Source organism: Corapipo altera, unplaced genomic scaffold (genome assembly GCF_003945725.1).
Source record: "Corapipo altera isolate COAL_440 unplaced genomic scaffold, ASM394572v1 79, whole genome shotgun sequence".
In the NCBI taxonomy this organism is placed as follows: Eukaryota; Metazoa; Chordata; class Aves; order Passeriformes; family Pipridae; genus Corapipo; species Corapipo altera.
In genome coordinates, this window is record NW_020884927.1 from 4,438,580 (window position 1) to 4,458,868 (window position 20,289).

General features: G+C 38.0%; 1 protein-coding gene and 1 pseudogene across 1 annotated transcript in view; both read left to right on the forward strand.

The window, feature by feature from the left end:
• The window catches only part of CDC73 (cell division cycle 73), a 106,113-nt gene that overhangs the window by 852 nt on the left and 84,972 nt on the right, over window positions 1-20,289 (forward strand). Inside the window, exons 2-7 of the mRNA XM_027658388.1 lie at window positions 4,822-4,927; window positions 5,903-5,972; window positions 6,956-7,018; window positions 7,103-7,155; window positions 8,946-9,034; window positions 10,436-10,652. Coding sequence (XP_027514189.1) covers window positions 4,822-4,927; window positions 5,903-5,972; window positions 6,956-7,018; window positions 7,103-7,155; window positions 8,946-9,034; window positions 10,436-10,652 — 598 coding nt within the window. The remainder of the gene's footprint in view (window positions 1-4,821; window positions 4,928-5,902; window positions 5,973-6,955; window positions 7,019-7,102; window positions 7,156-8,945; window positions 9,035-10,435; window positions 10,653-20,289) is intronic.
• LOC113954358 lies at window positions 4,997-5,420 on the forward strand (annotated as a pseudogene).

Consider the following 20,289-nt stretch of genomic DNA (forward strand, 5'->3'; position numbering starts at 1 on the left):
CCTGCCCCTACCGGGGGCCTCTTCCTGGGCAGGACCCGGTGCAGGCTTTTCCTAATTAGTCTTGTCATAATAGACAAGTAGAGATAGTGTTTACGTGGCTTAAGTGATTGTACCAGATAAAATGCTTATTTTTCCGAAACTTCCAGAAAACAGGGGTTTGTACCTGTTGAATTTCCTGGTATGGTATGGATTGCTCCCATTGCAAGGAAGTTCTTCGTTCACCTTTCCTCAGAATTTAGCAGCTGCTTGCTTTTCTAGTCCTTGCTAGAAGAGTTCCAATGAATCTCTTTCAAACCTAGGAGAAAGAAAATGCTCATTGTTAAAGGTCAGGTAGCAAGTGTTTCAGGTATGTTATCCTGTGAAGCTTTGTGGAAAAGTAGAAGAACCTGCGGATTTCTCAAAAAAAACCCCCGAACTTGTCATTCCGTCTGACTAGGAATTATTTTTTTGTTTTGTTTTCATAATTATGATATGAATATTAGGATCCTGACTTGTAGTTTAGGAGAGAGAAAGGAAATAAACCTGTTTGTTTATCTTAACTTGCAGACGGGCTTTTTTTAGCTGATCTTACTTTGTGTTCTGTTTTATAACTAGGAATGTGCTATTTCAAGCACATTTCAGGTTTTCAGAAACTAATTTTGGAGTTATTTGTGTTTCCTGGCTCGGTAGGGGATACTGGTAGCTAGACCGAAGAGGAAGAAAAACATTGAGGTAGCAATTAAAGGTCTTAGTTGTATTTTTGCTGAGCAATGCGTAGACAGTCACGGTGGTGTCCTTGCCACAAGTTACTTTTCCCAAGCATTAACAAGCACTGGTTAACTGGACAAGCAAGATTCATTGCTCTTCTCTAGGGAACAAGAAACTGATACACCAGTCCAACTGTACTCCTGCTCAGGAGAGCTGGAATTAGACCCAGGCATTGTTACCAAAAGCCAAAAAAGACAGCAGCTGGAGAGGAAAACTGCATTATGTACAGTCAGGCAGCTTTATCTTCATGGTCAAGAAGGAACTGTGGGTGATTAGATGATACTCTGAGCAGAACAACAGCAGTGACCTCCTCATAGCTCTCTGTGTATTCACCTCCTGTGGTAGATGTGGTAGAATTTGGAGGGTTTTTATTTGTTTGAGGTAAGTTAGTAAATCTTGTTTTAGACCAGTGGCTTCTGAACTTGTGATAGGATCACACTGCTGGCAGTTCACAATGTTTCTTGGGAACCACTGTGCCATTTTGCATGTTGCATCTTCAAATTGAAGACACTGTAAAACTGAGACCAGTTCTGCAAGCCATGCTCAGTAGCTTTGACACCACAGTAATTTATGTAATTGCCAAATTTACGAGGAACATTTTAAAAAACTTTTAAGATTCAAACCCCTTTATATTCAGGTCACCTGACAGGATTCACAGTCTGCTTACACTGAGCAATTGGTGGCTTAGTCTTTCACAGAGCAAACCTTGATTTCTGTTTAGGTGTCCACAGCACGGTTGCTGTAATTGCATCTCCAGCCTGGAGAGAGTAATGCCAGTCCAAGCAGCAGCAGTGGCATTTGTCCCTGCTAGAATTAGAAGTAGTCCCATGAGACATTTAGCTCTGACTCCTCGAGCAGCTCAGCTGACAAAGTCAGCAGTGCTGCCCTGCACTGCCTTCTCTCTGTGCTACACAAAAGTCAGCCAAACAGAGAACTGGTCTGAGAACTGAGCCAAGTTAGAAGTAACCTGAAGGGGAAAAAAAAGGGAGGGAGGGCACAAAAACTAACTTTAATCCAGGTTAGTTTGCAGGTAATAGTTATATGAATACTCCTGGTGACAAGTGAGGAAGGCTACATGGCCTGAGTTTAGGTGTTTTGTGTGTTTTGATCTATGGCTCCTGAAGAGTAATTATAAAATCTGTTTCAAAACCAAAGGAAGGAATTAATCTAACAGAGAAACGTATTGCTTTGTTTGCCCAGCCGAGGGCTGTATGTGCAGCTGAGGAGTTTAAACAAGGAGCAGCTGGCCCTGGGTATTGTCATTTGTGTGATACTCAATGTGCCTCATCTTGTGTTCTTAAAGATTTCTGCTTGCTTTTGTGGATGAGACACAGGGCTTTGCTACCTCTGTAAAAATACAGGCTTTGAAACAGGAAAGAGGAAATAAATCAGTTAAAAATGAATAAATTCCTGGTGCCCACAGGTTGAAGGTGAATGGATGAGTAGGAAATAAATTTCTGGTGTTGAAAACAAGTAGGTGAAACTTTCTCTCTTGTATTATATAAACATTTTCTCATTTTTTAAGGTGGAGTTTTATTTTGTAAGAGGTGCAACTCCTTATTTTGCTTTAATGCTTATTACTGGGGTTGTTGAAGTTTACCTCTTAAGATTTAATTTTTTTCTTAACTAATTGATGCCATAACTAAATATGGGAAATAAGAGAATTAATTTCTGTTTTTACTTTGGATGTTTGTAAATTTAATGAGGTAAGCTACCCTCAGATCTGCTTGCTTTTAGTTCTCTGTTTATTGAGCAGGAGCACACACTGATGCTGAAATATCAGTTTGGACTTAGATTTTTCTCCTCATATGCACCTGCTTTTCCATCTGATGATTTCCCTTTAACATGCAATATCTTGTCCCCCTAATGAAACATCCTCTTAGAGCATGGGGATCTCTTAGGTGTGGGGTTGAAGTGATGAAGTACCAGCTGTGCCCTGCTGAGATTTGGCAGTGCCCATGGTTTGTAATACTGTATTTTCAAATTAATAGGTAAGGATTCAGTATTTTGTTTGTTTGTTTGTTTTTAAATTATGCCATTTACTGCTAAATATTGTTAAAACTTGAATAGATGACCAGCTGGACTTTTATATTCATGGCTAGGCTTTGCAAACGAAGATTTGGGAACTTTTATGTTATGCTCAGTGCATATGGAACATTCCAAAGAAATAATGAGTTATTCCAACCTAGGATAACCTAAAGTGTTTGTTTGAAAATGAAGTGACAGCTGCATCACAGGACACCATGGCTTCGCTTCAGAGCCAAGCCTATGTGGAGGAAGCCTTTGTTTCTGCCAGTGCTCCGAATTTGTTTAGATACCACCTTATCAGGGATTGTTACTGTTCTGCTCTTTACTCAAACAATTCCTTGCTGAGGAGTCCAGTTTTGTTGGCTGTAGTTGTGGAGCCAAGTTTTGCCTTCTTAGCAGTTTAAAGATACTTTGTCTCTTCCCTTTCCTCTCCAGCAGCATAATGTACACCCCCCCCCCCCCCCAGGCCAAGTTTTTGGAAGGAAGAAACAGTGGTAGAAACATTCTTTATTCTACAGTTCTACTGGTATTTTGGATCCCTTTTCTCTGTGTGATATTCATATACTGGTTTTCTCAGGCATCCTTAGGAAGGGGATGTTTTGAACCTCACTGCTAGTAATGGGTTCTGAACAGGTCATTGGGCACTTCTGTCTGGCTAATTTCAGAAAAGTGATTGCAAGCAAAGCAGTAGTGGCATTAAATCTACAGTATTGAGAAAACAGACTTACACTTCCCTTGCTTTAGTAGGTGTTTGTGTAGCTCTCTCAGGTTCAATAATGTTGTGGCTGAGTATTTTTTATTTGCTCTCCCTTCCCCCAGAGAGATTGGCACTTCTGTGGTGCATGTTGTGTTTCAGTGCTGATGGTGAGCCACGAGTAAAGCCGCTGTACTTAGAGGGAAAGCTCCTTCTTAGGGTTTTAATGGAAGGGTTTCTTCCTGAAATATTTCATAAAAAATCTGTACCAGTCTTAAATTTTATAGCTTTGGCTTGTCTTCCTCAGGCTTTAAGGTGAGCCAGCTGGTTGGGGAAGGGGACTGGGCAATGTGGAGGAGCCAGGGTCTGGCAGGTCCCAGGTGGGCAGTGGGATCGCTGCTCTTGCTGCTTTCCTGGTGAAACTGAGTGCCAGCTCTGTTTCTCAGAGCACCTGGAGTATTTAAGGAGTAGGTTTTGTTTTGAAACTTGGACAGGCATTGCTTCTCCTACAAAATCTTATCCTAACAGCATAATGAGTGAACATGTGTGAGGAGGGAATTATGTTCAATGTACATGGAGCCCAGTTGAAACTGGGAGTTTTATTGTTTGGTGGAGAGGTTTTTTTGCTAATTGTTGCATAGAACAAGTTCCCTTTTAGACTTAAAAGGTGTCCCTTTGAAACAAACTGTTTGAAAGCTGAGATTGAACTTGATGCTGTTGTGTTGCTCTGAGGTGGTCTGACTTTAGTATGGGAGATCATTGTGATTTTGTAGTTCGTTGTGGTTTTGCTAGTTTTGTGTGCAGTTAGTTTCTAGTTGCTCCTTATTTTGAACTTTTGACACTATTTTGAACCCTTTACTCTCTAGACTCCATAGAATTTATATATTCTGAGTTCTTCACTGTGCTTTCTCTAGGGGTGAAAATTCTATCCTGTTATACCTGAAGAGCATGTAATATTTTTTTTCACTCACAGTTCAGTTATGTTTCTCTGGCTGTCCCAAATAAGGCAAGGCAGTTCCTTTGATAATCAGAATAAATACGTGTGAAATGTGAATATGTACTTATGGTTTCACAGATCTCGCTTGTTTATTTTACAACCCATCCAACTCCTAGTTTGGCTTATTTTTGATAGGTTATATAATTTGTTCATTAAAGAGACTGCAGGAACACATATCCTTCACCTGTATTTTTTAATACAATTGAGAGTTCACCAGTTTGTCAGTAGCCTGATATTAATATTACTATTTGTTCTTTCACCTGTCATCTGGACAGAGATCTTTTCTAAAAAAGGGTGTGCTTGTAAGAGAGATGGAGAGTTTAAATGTTACTATTTTTGTTTCACTGGTTTACAGGACAGGGAAAGAGGGCCAGCCCAGGGAATACTACACTTTGGATTCTATCTTGTTCCTGCTCAATAATGTGCACCTTTCCCATCCTGTGTATGTCCGTCGTGCCGCGGTAAGTACCTCATACAACATTGGTTTTTTTCTTGTGATAAGTAATACCGTGTGTAGATATTCTGGGGGGATGACAGTAGCACTGAGATGGATGAATCTGGCTGGGGAAGGGGGAAAAGATATGCACCAAAGTGTGTGAGTGCACGTGAGAGTTTAAAAACCAGCACCTCTACGTAAGGATCCCGTGACAGTCCCTGCCAAGGTGGAGCATTTTTCTTGGCAGTTTGCTTCCTAACAGATTATCCCTTCAAACCACCAGGTTGCATTTACAGCAAGTGTGTGTCACCCAAATATTAACAGTGGTGTAGTTTCTCTTGATATTCTATGGACACACTTGTTTCCAGCACTATTTCAAAAGAGTACTTTTGTCCATCTGTTCTGTTGTGCAATTCCAATCTAGATGATCCTTTAGTGCCTGAGAGGGCAAAGATCAACAGAACGGACTAAAATACAGCAAAATAACTTTGGAGTGGACTTGGAAATATGCAATCTAATTAGAGAAATTAGTGGATAAGCTCTACAAATAAAGATAGAGGAATTCTCAGTGGAAAAAGTCCTTTTGATTTCCATTTGACTGCTTTCTATGAGCTCACACTTCATCTTCCCATGTGCTGCATGATTATCTGACACAGCAGTGCTGCATGTTTTAGGTACTTGGAACAAGAAAATTGAGATACTTAATTTCTGTGTATCAACACAGACTCCTGGCAGAGAATTGTGTGTTAAAAGCTAACCTTATTTGCAAGTTTGAAGTGAAGGAGGAAAAAAGGCTGTCCTCTCTTTCAGTTTTTCAGCAGACAGCATGTTTCATTTTGTGTAGCTGAACATCCTCTAGGATGTAGTTGCATTTTGAAGCTTGCTAGTTAAACTTTCTTGGGTGGCAGGACACGTGTTCCTGTCTTTGTGTGAATGGGTACTTTTCAGCAAGAGACTTTGAGGAAAGAACAGTTTAATATCATGTCTGCTGTCTTTTCAGACTGAAAACATTCCTGTGGTAAGAAGACCTGATAGGAAAGACTTGCTTGCATACCTAAATGGGGAAACATGTGAGTGATGTGTTCTTTTGCCTTGGACACATAGTGCACTTTGCTGCTTCATATTCATGGCACAAGTGAAGGGTAGGAGGGGAAGAGTGGTCAACAATGGTCAGTCTGCATCTTAATTGAATATGTTCAGACTTCTCAACAAGGTTATTAATTTTGTTCTGAAATTAATTGCTTTTATGATGCTTAGGTAAGAGTTGCATTCCTACATGCATGTTTAGAAGTGAGCTGCCTTATTATTATTATTAACATCCTCAATAGTTATGTGTTAGAATGCTTAGCATGTATGTTTTTTCTGTCTCTAGACTGTGGGAAGCTTTCAGTAGTACATTGATCTTGAATGCAAGAAATGTGTGGGATAAAATCTTCAGAAAAACGTATCAAATCACTGCTTTGTCAGTCTGACAGATTTACCTAGTATTTCATCATCTTACATTTTTTGTTAACAATGGTCAGAATAAAGAGATTTCTCTGAGAAGAAGATAAATATCACTTGCCTTTGTAGGTTGCTCTGTTTTGTTGGTGGCCTTAAAATTTTAAGTATCCTGGAATATGAGATTATTTCTGTAATATGGGCAGTAGAACCATTTTTTAAAGGGACTGGCAATTTGTCTTTGTTCCAAAAAACTGGACAAACTGGTAGATCTTGATTCCAGGCTCTAATTAGCACTGTGACTCTCTTTTATGTGGTATATAGAGATCATAAAATCACTGACTAATTTATGTTGAAAGGGACCACAGGAGGCCAGCAGGTTCAATCCCCTTTTCAAAGAAGGGCCAGATGACCCTGAGCAACCTGATCTAACTTTATATTCAGACAGGTTGTGAATATCTCCACTCCACTGGTCCCAGTGTTTGACCGCTCTTACTACCTGATATCTAGTTACAATTTCCATTGTTGCAGTTTCTTTTGTCCCTCTTCCTTTTTGACTCAAATATTATGGCTGATATTTTGTGTTTAAACTAAATGTTCTGTTTGATTACAGCAACCTCATCAAGCATAGACAGAAGTGCTCCACTTGAAATTGGTCTTCAACGGTCCACTCAAGGTACAATTTAATTAAAAAATATCTTTTTTATTTTATTAAAGTCTACTACAGTCTTGCATTTTTAATGTTTTCTTTTTCTTGTAGTTAAAAGAGCAGCAGATGAAATATTAGCAGAAGCAAAGAAACCAAGAATAGAGGTAATGACAGTAACTGTCATCAGTACAAACTGGGGGTAGTGGTATATTACAGTATTTATTTCTTTTTGTAGAAAGTCCTCTGGCTTCTCTGTCCTCTGAGTCCACACAATACTTCTTTTAGTGTGAATGCGAACTGGAAGGAGTTGGAATTAAAGCCTCTTATTTAAATGTGGAATTTTGGTTCCTGTATGAAATTTTGGTTGTAGTATGAAAGGGGAAAGCTTGACCACACATCACTTAAATACCCTTTGCACTGTAACGTGTCTGCTAAGATGGGACTGGAATAAAAGTGCTCTGTAATGACTTGCTCCAGTTATTTGCCATTATGACTTAAATGCCCGTCCTATATCTATCAATGCAGACTTTGTTTTACCTGCTGGCTCAGTCCCTTTGATAGCAGTATATGAAGCTGTCCCTGTGATTACTGTTTTATGAAACTATGTCTTAGATAATTAATTAATTAAACAGTGTATTTTCACAAGTGCCTCTTTAATAGAAGCAATGTGTCTAATTATTACTAATTACTAGTTACATTACTTAACTCTACCTGGTTTTAAAAAATTAGTTAGTTTTTCTTGATAATTTATTTGAAAAGTATGTCCATCCAGTTGTCTCCTCTGAGTTACAAATCTGTATATGTTTTCAGAGTACTGAGGCTTTATGATTCTTCTTAAAAGAAGAGTTATCAAAATACATAAATTCACTTATTCAAGAATTGGATTTGAACATTGCTTGTGCTTACCTATAACTGCACAGGTATCATAAAAACTTGATGCATTCTTAATGGCACATAAGCAGATGATTGCTGTGAGATGACCTATTGCTGATCCATAGATTTTATTCTGTGTTACTCTGTGTGGTTATGGTGCCAGTATGTTTTGAAACTGTATTTTCTTCACCACCATAATTTGGATAATCAAGAGTTCTGCGTATAAGTGTCATGAGGTTATAGCCATCTTCTCTTTGTTTCTTTGCTGCTCTGGCAGCTTGGTGTCTGTGAAATCTGTTTTTAAGTTAATGGGAGATCATCCCAGTGTAGAGATTCCAGGTCTCTCCTGATGTGTGGGCATGGGGTTTTGCTGTGCTTCAGCCTTTCCAAACAGCCTTTTAGCAATAGGATGGCTTGATGCTGATTTTAGTTTTGTGGGGAAATGAGACAGGTTGAACACAAGTGGTATTGACATTAAGAAGCTGAAAAGATGGAATAAAATTACATCTCTCTGTTGCTTTCTCAAATTACATGTCTGTCTCAAACCTGGCTTGAGTAACCTAGAGGATTCCTTACTCTTGACTTGTTGTTTGTCTTTACTAGGAATGCCATTTCTAAAAGTTCTGCATCAAGATACAACAATTCTGAGCAGTTCTTGTCTTTAAAAATGTCACTGATTAAATATCTGGGCAAACTTGAATGTCTGATAAATTTGCCTTAAATATGTATGTGTGTGGATTTGTATTGGCCTACCTGAATATGAGCATTGTTTGCCAGCTTTGAATTCTCTGAGTGATTTTTCTTTTGTTCTCAGTTGTTGTTTAAGTGAGGCTCTTTACAAGGGAAGGGTAGTTTCCTTTTCATTATCTTATTTATACTTAGTGGTTCTTGAGAGGAAATTTCCAGTAGCTCTACAGTTAATGCTAGTGCACCGATCATAAAAAAAAAAGGGAAATAAAGATCGTCCTTGCAAATGTACAGAAAATAGTTCTGAATGGCTTTAATTCTAGTTGTATTTATTTTTTAAGAGAGAATGCACAAAAGTTGAAACACTGCAGTTAAACACTGCTGTTCCTTCCAGGATGAGGAGTGCGTGCGCCTCGACAAGGAGCGCTTGGCAGCTCGGCTGGAAGGACATAAGGAAGGTATCGTGCAAACGGAGCAGATCAGGTAGGATTGCTTTTTTTTTTTTATGGATAATGCTTAATTATAGGATGGATAGCAATTCTTGTGCTGTTCAAGGGAGCCAGTTTTACTTCTGTCCAACAGCTCTCGGTGGAATTCTTCTTCCCTTAGATACTCTCATTAGTAATGTCTGGGGAGTCAGACCTTCAAACATTTATGATGGAGCAGATTCGAGTCACTTATGGAATCCATAATTAGACCTAACCACATGAAAAATACATATTTTGAATTACTTCTTCTTCTCTGTCTCTTGTATAGGCGTACTTCAAAGGAAACTAGAAAAAAAAAGGATGTCATTGTCATACCTGACTTAAGATCAGAAAGTATAAGATCAAAAAAATCAAAAAGTACACATTGTTTTGTATAAACTAATTATTTGGATGCTAGCTTGAGTGTATCACAACTTGTTTTGCAGTTGTGAGGCAGTGCTACAATGATGATTACTAAGTGTTGTTTGTAATTACTTTATATTCTCTATTTACTGATTTTTGAAATGCTGGATGTAAAAGACTGTCCCTTTAAAAAAGTACAAACAACATTTACAGGTAGTGAGTTTGAACTCCATGCTTGAACTCTGTTGTTACTTTATTCAATACCAACACAGAGAATTTCCCTTTCCAATAGCTTAGTTGTAAAGGAGAATACTTCATATCTAGTACTTAAATTAATTTTTTTAATGTATTCTCACAAAAAAAACCCCTCTTAACACAAAATTGGGTTTGGACAGTTAGGATTGTGCAATTCAGTCCTTTTTATTTCATCCCACCTGAAAAACAATAGGGCTTACTGGCAAACAAATTCTGTTTTTACAATTAAAAGCAAACAGATAAAGATATTGCACTCCTGGACTCAACTGAGCTCCCTCAAACACAGATTAATGTGACAAAGTTGCTACCATCTGTTTTTTGTTGGCCTGTCTGCTCTGAGAAGGTAACACATCTTCCAAGTGACCAAGTCCATACAACAGCACTTCAGCCAAAATTTAGATTAATGCTTTGAAGGGCTTAGAGCAGCCAGAGATGGGTTGACTGGACACAAAATTGTAATCCACTAAAAATAACAGGGAGCTGAAATTCAGATGATGTTAGAAGTGATAGTGTTAGTCCTGACGCTTTACTTTGGTGTTCTTTACTTTTATATGTTACAGTTTTGATTTTTGGATGGTTTTTATGCTAATACTGGATGGAGTCTTTATTAGAAGTTTGATTCTCATGCCCAAAACAGCAATGTCAAGCTCATAATCTTTCAGTATATATAAGGTTACTATTCTGGGGTTTACAGCATAGCCATGAACTTTAGGCAAGATGAAGTTATTTATTCACAAATTCTTTGAGAAGAATTGTTTGTGTAATTGCTCAGTCTCTGCTGTTATTTTTGCTCATTTAGATCCTTGTCTGAAGCCATGTCAGTGGAAAAAATTGCTGCTATCAAGGCAAAAATCATGGCAAAGAAAAGATCTACTATCAAAACTGATCTAGATGATGACATAACTGCTCTTAAACAGAGAAGTTTTGTTGATGCTGAAGTGGATGTAACCAGAGATATTGTCAGCAGGGAGAGAGTATGGAGGACAAGAACTACAATCTTACAAAGCACAGGCAAGGTAATGCTCTGGATACCAAGCTGGTCTACGATCCCAGTGACAAACTGCGTTTTTTAATCTCCTGTATCTGACTTGTTAATCAGAGATGGCTGGGGAGGATTGCACTCAGTGTTCCATGTAAAGGTGGGCTTGGAGTGACAGAGAAGTTTGTTCTTATCACGTTACAGTGAGCCTAAGTTATGTCTCAAAATACTTGCTTCAGCTATTTAAAAGATACCAAGTAATCACTTAAGTCCTTTTAAACAAAGCTGGCTTGAGCCCTACAGTTGGGAGGCCTCTATGAAAGTACCTGTGGGTTTGAAAAGGACAAAAGTGAGGAGTAACTGATAGAAGTAGCAACACGTGTACATTGAAAGTATATTGTGGAAAACACCAAAGGAATAAGGCAGGAAAATGCTAAAATGAAGAAAACCAGAAAGTGTTATCATAAAAAGGCTTTTGTCTATGTTTTTGTCCCTTCATACTGCTTTAATCCATGGCTTCAGCTGCACTTGGTTATGTGCCATCCAGAACATAGTTGCAAGCACAGCTTGCTCTTTCTGGACAGTTAGGCTTTCTTTATTGCAGAGATACTTGGCACTAAATTTCTCAAGGAAGCAGTAAGTCAAGTTCTAAAAGATTGCAAATGTCTGTTCTCCTGAGGTTATTGTCAAATTGAATCATTTGCCTTTGCTACCTCTTTTAAGTACTGTCACAGGAAAATAATGTTAAGAAGTAAACGAGGTGTCAATTGTCGTTTGTCTGATTTTTAACAGTATTTTACATAGCTCTCAATTTCACTGTATTGTCCCATGGCTTGGTAGAAAAATTCATTCCTGAACTGGGGGGTAATTCCCAGCTATGTGGCAGGTATCTGTGTGCTATATAAAGAGTTAGTGTTGCTTCTTTGTATCTGTGAGATTTGTAGCAACCTTGCTGCTTGATGTTTTAGTCATTGGAAAGGTCTGTACTGAAGGAATCTGGGTAGCACTTCCTCCTTTTGGGAATCATTCATGGCATTCCTATCTCAACATGTCTTCCAAGTGAAACTTGCCGAGACACTAGAGAAAGAGATGAATGTTTTAGTGTAACGTCCTTGTAATAATAGTGAGATGAGCTAGTGATTTTAAGCAAAATATAACCAGGGGAAGAGAGACAAGAAACCAGAGACTCAGTTTGTTCTTGGACTCTAGCATGCAGTTACTTTGAGCAGCCTGGTGAATATGACAGGCATAACAGCAAATCTTTTATTTCGGTTTGTGCAGGATTGCAGGAACATTCTTGGTAGCTTGGACAGAAATCATCGAATGTTAATGTTTATATTTTCGAGCAAGTAGCAGTGAGAGTAAGTAGATGGGGAAACATCACGTGTTACTGAGGGCTGTGATTTATCTCAGAACAGCTCAGGGTTTTTGTTTGTAGGTGGGTTGGGAGGGTTTTTTGGTGCGTGTTGGGGTGTTTTTTTTATGTGGTATTTTTTTCTGCTTTCTTTCTTTTTCTTCTATTTCAAGAACCTTTGTGCAAAACCTTCTCGAAAGTTGTTAAGAAACTCAGATACGGTGTCTTAGGCAGATCATTCCTTCCTTGCTCGCCTGTTCATGTAAAGAATTTTGATCAGGAAGGCATGCTATTGCTCTGCAAATGCTGTTTTGACTCTTCTGTATGATACTTGAATTGCCAATGTGCCTGATAATTCTTTTTATTGTAAATTTTCACTGTCTGCTTTGTATGGATTTATCTGCAGTCTCTTGAATCCTCCTAGAATGTTTAAAACCAAAATTGACTTCAGCAGTAGTTTACATACCACGCAGTGTGTGCCTTTGCAATATCTGAATTTCTTTGGAATTCCTGCATGAATGGTAACAAAGATTGAGCACTCCTAAATGTGAATTTTCTTTCAAAAAATTGCTTCAGGCCAAAGCACCTCCTCAGCCTCTCTTTTCCACAGAGAAACACTCTTGTGTGTGAGCTTTCCCAGTGTCCTCTGTAGTTAACTGGGATACAGAGATAGCTTAAGATGCAAAAGGGAAACACTAGGAAGATCAGGCCACAGTAAGAAGAGAATCCCTTGAGCTAATCAGCTTTCTTGCAGGTTTCCTCTGGTTTTGATGTGTTTGACCAAAGTACTGATTCCCTCAGCAATGTGCTCCTCCAAATTCTATGTAGATGGCAATAATCTCAAGTATTTACTGTTTCTCCTTTGGGACACACTTCCTGATTCTAAAGTGTGCCTTATAGAACTGTTCCAGGATTTCTTAATAAGTCTCCAGTGATGTAGTACTCTTTTTTAACATCTTAAAAAGTTCTCATGATACTTGCATTCTGCCCTTTTAGATGCTGCTTTTATTGATAGCATCTTCATTGTTACATAGCCCCCCTTGCTGAAATCACAGTGATGGATTTTTGCCTGGCTGTGGGGTTTTTTTGTTTGTCACAAGAACGCTGAATTTGAATTCACTGATACTGCTGTTGTAGAATGTTCTTCAGCAGCTGCCTCTCTAAAATGTGTACTATGGACTAAATCAGATTTATTTTTTTTTTTGATTACTTTGGCCCATTGCTCCAAAAAGCCATTACTTATGATAGCTAAAAAATTAATCACTACATCACTTCCCTTCTTGACACTTATCCAACCCACTGAGTAATTGGAATCTCTCCTAATTAGTGTTTTCTTGTTAGGAAGTCTCTGTCCTGTCCTTTTCATATTGGCAATACAGCCTTAATGCTCATGGTCTGGGACAGGGTGTCACCCATTTATTGTCATTCAGTGGTTGTCCTTCACAGTTTATTTGACTCTTAGGGTTTCTATAGTGCATCACACACCTCATTTATCTGTCTGACCCCCTTGATTACCCTCTTTTGATCAGATGTTGCATTGATTTTACTGATTTTTGTGAGGTTCCTATTGTTTGTAAAATCAGACGTCAGTTCACTTATCCTCTTCTGTTTTTAAGATTACTAGGATGTGCAGTTTGTCTCCTTGCTTATTTTTATGTTGTTGACTTAGAACATCTTTGGAGGTATTTTTCTATAGTTTTCTGTATGATTCTTATGCAGTTCTACCTTCTTTTGAAAATACAGTGTTGGATTTAATTGCTAGTGGATGAGTCATCCTGCACTGCCTGTGTTAAGTATCTGTTGGCTCTCCCCAAGTCTGTAGTGTAGTCTTCTTGATTTTTATGAATAATAGGACATTTTTATGTAATCATTCTTTAGAGCCACTTTGCATTTGTTTAGACTAAGGATTTTTTTCCCTCTCGTAGCTTAATTTTAGACCTGTCTGAGAGTGTATGTTGTTTAAAGCAATTTAATTTCAGGTTTGGCTGAAGGCTTACAACACAACATTGCTGTTTTGGTGAGTCCATGGACAGTCTAACCAACTGAAAATGTAGTAAGAATTCAAAAGCAATAAAAGTACTTCATGCTAGAGCTGCTTCTGACTTTGTTTATCATTCTTTTAACAGCCACAAATGTTGGGGGCTTAAAATTCATCTCATCTGTTTGTCCTCACTCTTCATGCAGCTCAGTTCTCATTCTTAACCTTGACAAACACACACAAAAGTCAGAATGAGGGAATTGCTGCCTTCAGACCCAATACAGTATCTGCTGTGGGAGAGGAACAGTACAGGGGTAAGGAGAGAAGTTTAAAGGAGAAAAAGTGAAAATTGTTTAATCTGTACATTGATATTTAAACAAGGTGTTGTAAGTGTCTCACTGGTGTTTCTAGTGATGGGTTTTGTATGAAGCAGACACAATAACTTCAGCTGCTTAATCATGAATAAGTTCTTTGTCATGCCATTTACTATGGCACTTGCTTCTGGAGAACAGTTTAAGTTCACCATATTTTTATGTATGTTAGATCAGTTTGAACTGAGATATTGTCTGGTGAATATATGTCAGAATTAGTGTTGACACTTTTTAAACTGCAAATATTAGGGGAAAACATTACCTTTATAATTTTGTTGTTGAGAGAACCTTTGTATACAAAGTTACATATCTTCTCAGGTAGCTACAGTTTTGAATCCATACATAGAATATTTACCATCATAAGTGTTTGGAATGTTAAGTTTTGCATTACTGCTCTGCACAGGTTTCAGTCCTGTTGGGCACATGTTTTTAAATAAATATCTGGCTGTTTTGTAAAACAAACCATTGAACACCTCGAAAAAGCCCCTGTGTCTGTACTGAAGTTGATTCCTTCCTTTCACATCCTTCCTCTGGCTTTCCTTCCTGAACAATCCTTTGGTTTTAATAAACTCCTGTAGCAGGCTACAGCAATCTTTTCTGAAGGAAAAACCTCCTCATTGCATCTCTGCTGTAAATGTATTTAGCACTTGAATTCTCCCTGTGGGAACAAATTAAAGTAGACTGAGCAGGAGTTTCAGCATTCACAGGTGTATTTGGAGAGTGTGGTTTTGTCGGTGACTGCTGATGTAGTTGATTTATATTTAGTTATTTATTTTTAATCTCCTAAATTGCTCAGAAATATCTCTTAGATAAGCAGCATGGTAACTGGGTGGGCTGGGTTAAACATGCTCTGCTTGTGTGTAGAGAAATCTTAAAGCTGGAATCTTGGAAATGCACTAATACTGGCCTTGTGAATTTATAACTTTTTGAAACGAACTGGTGTTCTCATATGAATAGTGAACTCTGACTGTTTCAGATGTTCTTTAAAAAAAAAATCATCCTTTTCTTTGTAGAATGTAGTGGGTTGACCTGGGCTGGATGGATGACAGGTGCCCCCCAAGCTGCTCCCCTCCTCAGCGGGATGGCTGGGAGAAAATAAAATGGAAAAAAATGTGTGGGTCAAGATAAAGGCAGTTTAATAAAAGCAAAGGCTGTGTGTGGAAGCAAAGGAAGACAAAAGATTTATTCTCTGCTTCTCATCAGCAGGTGATCTCTAGCCACTTCCTGGGAAGCAGGGCTTGAGTACACCTAGGAGTTGCTCCAGAAGGCAAATATGGTAATAAGAATTGCTTCTCCTCCCCCTTTCTCTTAGCTCCTATTGCCGAGCAGATGTCATATGGTAAGGAATATCCCTTGGGTCAGTTTGGGTCAGCTGTCCTGGCTGTCTGCCCTCCCAAGATCTTGCCCACCCCCAGCCTGCTGGTGAGGAGGAAATGCTGGAGGGCCAGCCTTGGTGCTGTGCCAGCACTGCTCAGCAGTAGCCAAAACAGTGGGGTGTTATCAAATGTTATCAACACCTTTCTGGCTATCAGTGCACAGCACAGCACTACGAGGGCTGCAAAGAGAGAATTAACTCCATCTCAGCCACACCCAATACATGGGAATATGCTACAGATTATTGCTAAAACTTGAAATTTTGGCTAGCACTCTTCAGTCATATTTTCTTACAGTTGCAAGTCTACTGGAATTACCTTTGCTTAAGTGAACTCTGACCCCATGCACAGGAGAAATAACATAATCCATCTTGTCAAACATGTGGGAAGGCTAAAGGTTGTACCACGTAACCTTGCTGCCTCTCTTGAGCTGCAAAGCCGGAGCAAGGGCTGCACACACTTCATGTAGGTGTGTCCAGGCACACACACATTTGTGTATCAGTGAGCAGCAGCTGCCTGGGGCTGAGCCAGCTGCTGGTTTGGTGGATTTCTCAGCTTTTAATGTTTCTGTAAAACCTTTCTCTGTTGTCTTCCTTGAGCTTTGTGTCTTTTGAAGGCATTGCAAGGCACTAGGAGTCTAGAGTGACCTGTATGGCATTTTAACATTATTGCCTGCCTGCATAGGTTCTAGGGAAAAGCACTGAAATGGAACTATATAAGTTGGCCATGAAAAATTGGAATTTGAGGTAAATATTTTTCTAATGGAGTTAGCTGTGTATAAAATCAAGGAAGGATTGGATGTGGGCTCCTTATGCAGGTATCTGTTTATAATGGAAAAACTGTTGACTCTGATCCCATACCAAGTTCTGTGTGAAGCTCAGTCCCTCTAGTTTCATAACCTTTGCATCATGAAATTGTATCTTTTTGTTAGTGTAAGATTGTTCCTTTAAGTGCATATTACTTGCTAGGTCAAGGTTGAAGTATTGAAGCAATGGTCTGGTTTATTTTTTGCTGTTGCTTCTCTGGTGCAGAGTGGCAAAGTCGATTCTCTCACAGTCTGGGTAACTAAATTTTCCCTGCTTAATATTTACAAAAACCTTAAGACAATATTCTGAATTACAACTTTTTTAAATGTAAAAATTGTTCTTCTTCCTTTCTAGTAAAGTAAGCCTGCATAAAATAAAATATTTTCCTGGCTTAATCCTTATATTTTTGTATTCTCTGTTGTGAAAGACTTAGACTAGACTATCCAGCACATTTCCTTAAGTTTTGTTTCGAAAGCATGGGAATCTTATTTGTATAAGAGGCAATTTGATTAAATAAACAACTTTGCTTTTTAACCGTTCACAATTTTTCAGATTTTATATCTCTAATTATTGCAGCCCTGTTGTAATCTATACTTTTCTTTGGAAAAAGTTACTTGATGCCCGGTGTATCCTTATCCATTAAAAAAGGCATTAATACAGAAGGGAATAGCCTCAGCTCTAACTTAATTTCATAGATCATGACTATGAATTTTACGTATTAAATTCTATAATCTTGATTTCTATTTCCCCACTGTCCCACCCTCAACCTCTGAGTATGTTTGTGTGTGTGGTGATGAGAGGTGCAGAACTGAGTAGGATGGTTGGAGTTTATAGTTGAGCTGGCTGGAGGGATTAGCACTTTACTGGTATGTGGCATTTACCTTGGATGTAACCCACAATTGCAGTTTTATCTGATACAATGTCTTGCTCTGAACTATTCCAGGATGTTATTAATCTGTGGTTTTCTTTATTTCTTTGCATAATTATTAAACAGCAGAACCTTCCATTTTTCCCCATATGAATCTCATCTTTGTGGTGGTCATATTTTTTCGTTTTGTGTTGTCACCTGGAATATACTACAGCTGCAGTTAGTATTTGCAGACTTTACTTTTTAAATTGATGTATTTTCTTTGTAGGCCTGATCCTTTTAACAGTAACTATCATATTTGAAGTAAATGTAGTCAGAAGTCACTTTTTCAGTTATTTTCAGTTTTCATATTTTTGTCCTTTTGAGCGTTCTTACTACTGAAGTCACCTGTGAGGAGATTAGTACTACAGTTATAATCACAGTTTCAGTAAATTCTTTATATGATCTTGTAACTGGAAAAGATATTTAAATTAAACAATTTGATAGCAAGACTAATATAATATTTTTATCATTTTTGACAGCTAAAAGGTCTGAGTAGAATTTTGGATATTTTAAAAGTAATCATTTGATCGTAAAAGCATCTTTATGTATGGACTCTAGGTGGCAGAATTGTTCCATGTTCCTGAAATTCTCAATAGTGGTGAATTTAATAGCACAGTTGAAAAACAGAAGGTGTGCCAGGCTAATAAGAATTAGTGTTCCATTAGTGCCTTCAAATGGAACAGGTGGATGGTTTTCGAATGGTTACACACAAGTGTCATGGTATGGCTTGAGTTCCCAAACCCCACTTTACCCAGCATCAGCTTACTTAGTAAAACTGGGCAGACAGGTTTATTGCTGCTAGGCACTGGTGCAGACATTTTGAATATATCACGTAAGGAAAGATGGGCCAGATTATAAAAATTGTATTTATATTGAGCAATAATAAGTCTTGTTTTGTATATAGGTACCTCGGATTTGACAGAAAAATCTGTAAAATGAAGCATTATGTTTCTGAAAGAAAATTAAGGTCATCTGTAAAGTAACTTCACCATCCTTAAGCACTACTGCTACAATTATTAAAAAAACCACATATTTCCATATGCTGCATTCATAGGAGAAATAAACTAGGATTATGTATGATGGGGATTGGGAGTTTTGAGTAGATTTTATGCTGTGCTGTATCTCCAGGCTATCACAGTGTTGCTGCTCCTTCACACTTCTGAATTAACCTTTTTGCTCTTTCAAATTAAATGTTTCAGTTGCCTTTCATTAATACCCTTGCTCTAAAAATTTAGTGAAGATAACATGGAACAAGTGAGAATTGGAACTTTTTACTGAAAACATAGTCCACAAATACACAGGGCTAATCTCTATGTTTTGAGCTCGCTGCAGTAGACTGTCGTGATACTTCAGTTAACTTTTTGACTGGAACACAAAGAAATGCCCAGAGGAACTTTAGTGAAAGGGGGTGTTTGATTTTTTGTATTTTTTTCCACCAGCAGTTAGTAACAAGTTTACTGATGCAGCTGAGCATCTTGTGCATTTGACATGTTCTTCAAATGAAAGCAAATAAGGGGAGTGGGAGGGTTGCATGTGTATGTCATTCAAACAGGAAGACTTCAGCATTCCTGTGTAATTCAGGATCCTGTTTCCAGCTGTGTTATCTGAAGGATTCTTGTATAAGGTGAGGAAAGATGCTGGGTCAGAAATGATGGAAATTTTTATGATCTGAATAAGCACAGTGCAGAGAATGCTAATAGTTCACACCAACATTCTACCAATATATTTTCAGGGTTGCAGTTGTTTGGGACTGTCCCTGAATATCAGTCTTGCATACGTTCAACCTTTGATTCTGAGGGCAACCTAGCACACAATGTAAAATGCAGTGCTTTAGCACCACCTCTGAATTAGAAGAACAAAGAGGAGAGAAGATCAACTTCAGTGTTGGTGAACAGTTTGCAAATTGAAGATGTATATATTCTGAGGCATAGGAGAGTGATGCCTGAAGTGATTTTTTTACTTTTTGATTTAAACTCCAGATTTAAATGTGTTTTAAATTTAGATGTGCAAAATATTTTCCTCTAAATATACAGTTCATCCTTTCGTGTTCCTTATGAACAGTTTTTTAATTTCTGTTGTACTTTTATGAGACCATCTGAATACTGTTTCCATTTCTTATGCCATGCGGTACATAGGAATTACTGAAAATGTGTGCTGGGAATATTGCCTTTCTGGTACAGCATCATGCCTTTCAGTCTGTCAGTGGCTGCAAAGGATTTAGCAGTATGTCTGAGCATATCAAGCAAATGTGTAGAGAAGTGTGGTAGGGCTTCAAATCTTCCTTCTCTAGCCCTACTATAATTTGGACAATGTTTACAGCATTCTGGAGCTCTTGATCTTCCTGGGATGCATGCCCAACAAGAAATCCTTATTGTCAGCTCAAATAAGAGTTTATTTGAGGTTTTATGGCTCCTCTCTCTCTGCAGTGAAATACCAGAATGTAAATCTGATTAAAAATTGGTTACAATTTAGCTATAGGAAAGTTTGAAGCCATATAAGCCATATTGTGTAAAAGCGTATATGCTTCTAGTTTTAGATTTAAACTTTTATTTTTGTTCAGATGATTGAGATGAAATATACTTTTCTTCAGTTTTTTTGCCAAGAATTGTTTTCTGTGAAGCTGAAATAAATATTTATCCTTGATGATCATTATTAGAAAAAGATTATTTGTTTTTACTAGCATGATGTAATGACTTTAGTAACTAGAAGTCTTTGTAAATGAGCATTGGGGTTATGGATAGTAACAGAAATTAAAGATAAGTTGCAGAATGAAGATCTCAATTTTTTTAGAATAAACCCTGATATATTTACATGGAAATATTTTTATTACAAAAGAAATCTAGTTAGTGATGAGACTTCATTAAACCTTCCTCAGCAGATCA